The 2,111-nt window shown below is 53.9% G+C and overlaps 1 protein-coding gene across 1 annotated transcript in view; it reads left to right on the top strand.

Annotated features, from left to right (window-relative positions):
• The window catches only part of LOC107095544 (trichohyalin-like), a 27,412-nt gene that overhangs the window by 22,114 nt on the left and 3,187 nt on the right, over positions 1-2,111 (top strand). The window contains exons 22-27 of the mRNA XM_015391680.1: positions 3-800; positions 872-1,003; positions 1,079-1,519; positions 1,589-1,672; positions 1,746-1,883; positions 1,961-2,107. Of these exons, the coding sequence (XP_015247166.1) occupies positions 3-800; positions 872-1,003; positions 1,079-1,519; positions 1,589-1,672; positions 1,746-1,883; positions 1,961-2,107 (1,740 nt within the window). The remainder of the gene's footprint in view (positions 1-2; positions 801-871; positions 1,004-1,078; positions 1,520-1,588; positions 1,673-1,745; positions 1,884-1,960; positions 2,108-2,111) is intronic.

The raw sequence follows: 2,111 nt of genomic DNA, 5'->3' as shown, positions 1-2,111 counted from the left end.
CTGCTCTGAGACTGGAGGTAGTAAATGAAAAAGAGGAGTTAATGAAGACGGAGGAGATCCGCCAGGAGCTGCTGAAGAGCAAAAAGGAGGCAGCTCTCCTGAGAGAGGAGGTGCAGAGGGAAAGGAAGGAGGCACAGATGGCTAGGAGTCAGAAAGTGGAGGTAGAACAGGAGCTTTCTGAACTGAGAAAGGAGCAAAAGGAAAAGGAGGAGATGTTTGAAAAGGAGGTAAGGTCTCTCAGAGAGGAGGTGCTCAGAGTGAAGGAGGAGGCCCATGGGAAGCTGCAGGAGGAACTCAGGTCTAAGGAGGTAATGAGGAAGAAGGGGCAAGAGGAGTGGAGGAAGTTGGAGGAGGTCCAGCAGGAGTTACTGAGGAGCAAAAAGGAGCTCCAAGAGGAGCTGATGAAGGAGCAACAAAAGGAGGAAAAGATCCGCGATGAACTGAGGAAGAGTAGGGCGGAGGTTAGCGAGCTGGCAGTCATTGCTGAGGAGGTGAAAAAGGAACAGGAGCAGATAGAGGAGGGGCTACGAAGGAAAGAGGAGGAGGTAAGGGCTCTAAAAGAGGAGGTGCATGAGGCTCACAGGAGGAGTGAGAAGGAGGTGTCTCTCCTTCAAGAGAAGGTTCAAAAGGAAAAACAGGAGCTCCTGGAGGAGCTGCAGAAGAGGAGAGATGAGGTCAAAGACCTTCAGGAGGAGGTGAAGGAGGAGCGCCAGAGGAGGGAGGAGGTGCAAGACGACTTGAAAGGTGTTCAGCAAAACATGGAGGTGATGGAGGAGAGCCTGACCTCCCTGAAGAGTCAGGTACAGAACCATCCCAGGGGGAGGACGAAGATGAGCAGAGGAGGTGAAAGCTAAGTCTGACTCTGTTCCAGGTGTTGGATCTGAGCCGCAGCCGGGAGCGAGCACGAAAGGAGGTGAAGGAGAAGGAGGAGGAGAGCCAGCAGATGAGAGAAGGCCTAAGGGTGGCCCTGGAGGAGATGACTACTCTGAAGGCTCTCCTTCAGGTAGGGCGCCTCCTGTTGGATGCCCCCCTTATAGTATGAGGTCATAATGTCTCTCCTCTTTGACTCCTCCCCCAGGACAGCCACAACGAGGGGGAGCGTCTGAGGAGCGCGCTGGCCCAGAAGAAGGAGGACATGGAGAAAATCAGAGAGGAGAACAAGCAGGCGGCTAAGGAGGAGGTGGAGGAGCTGAGGGCCAGAGTCAAAGGTCTGGAGAAGAGAAGGAAGGAGGTGGTGGAGGAGCTGGAGAGGAGGAGGGAGGCTGAGGGGAGGTGGAGGAGTCAAGTGGAAGAGTTGGAGAAAGGGCAGGAGGTTCTGCACATAGAGATCCAGACACTAAGGAGTAGACGGGAGGAGGAAGACAGAGAGTGGAGGTCCAAGATGGAGGAGAAGGAGGAGGAGGCAAGGAGGAGGATCCAGGAGAGTCAAGAAGAGCTGAGAAGGTTGACAGCATTGATGGAGGAGCAGAAAGCTCAGATGGATGGACTGAGGAGGAGAAACGTCCAGACAGGAGAGGATGTGAGTTTTAACTGAGAACGTTCCTCAACCTCCTGAATGAAGTCCTCCTAACTGCAGCTTCTGTTTCAGGAGGAGGAGCAAGAGGAAGAGGAGGAGCAGGTTTCCTCTGAGAAGGAGCAGCTGAGGAAGGAGCTGCAAAAGAAAGAGTCTGAGGTAACATGGACTCCTTCATCTGAGCTGAGAGTAGCACAGCTCCTCCTCCTCCTTCATTATTCTTCTTGTCCAGTTCTACATGCTGACGCAGAGGAACAAGGAGCTGGAGGAGGAGCGGGACCGGTTCCGATTGGCTCTGGAGCGGACAGAGGCCGCCATGATTGGCTACAGGCAGCGAGCAAACCTCAGGACTGGTTCTAACCCAGAGGAGGTCAGTCTAACTTCTGATTGGTTGGATGGGTTCTGTTCCATCATCTGTAGTGTGATGGAGGACATGTGTCTCCTCAGGCTGTGGAGGACAGACTGCTGGTCCTGCAGCGACTGGTGGCTGAACTGGAGCTCGACCAGATGAGGATGAAGAAGAAGAATTCCCACCTGGAACAGCAGAAAGACAAGCTGAAGAGGGCCAGAGATGCACTGAAGGACACACTGAGACAGG

This window comes from Cyprinodon variegatus, unplaced genomic scaffold (genome assembly GCF_000732505.1).
Source record: "Cyprinodon variegatus isolate N-32 unplaced genomic scaffold, C_variegatus-1.0 Scaffold555, whole genome shotgun sequence".
Classification (NCBI taxonomy): domain Eukaryota; kingdom Metazoa; phylum Chordata; class Actinopteri; order Cyprinodontiformes; family Cyprinodontidae; genus Cyprinodon; species Cyprinodon variegatus.
The sequence above is the reverse complement of the archived record's forward strand: the minus strand, read 5'-3'. Positions and strand labels throughout refer to the sequence as shown.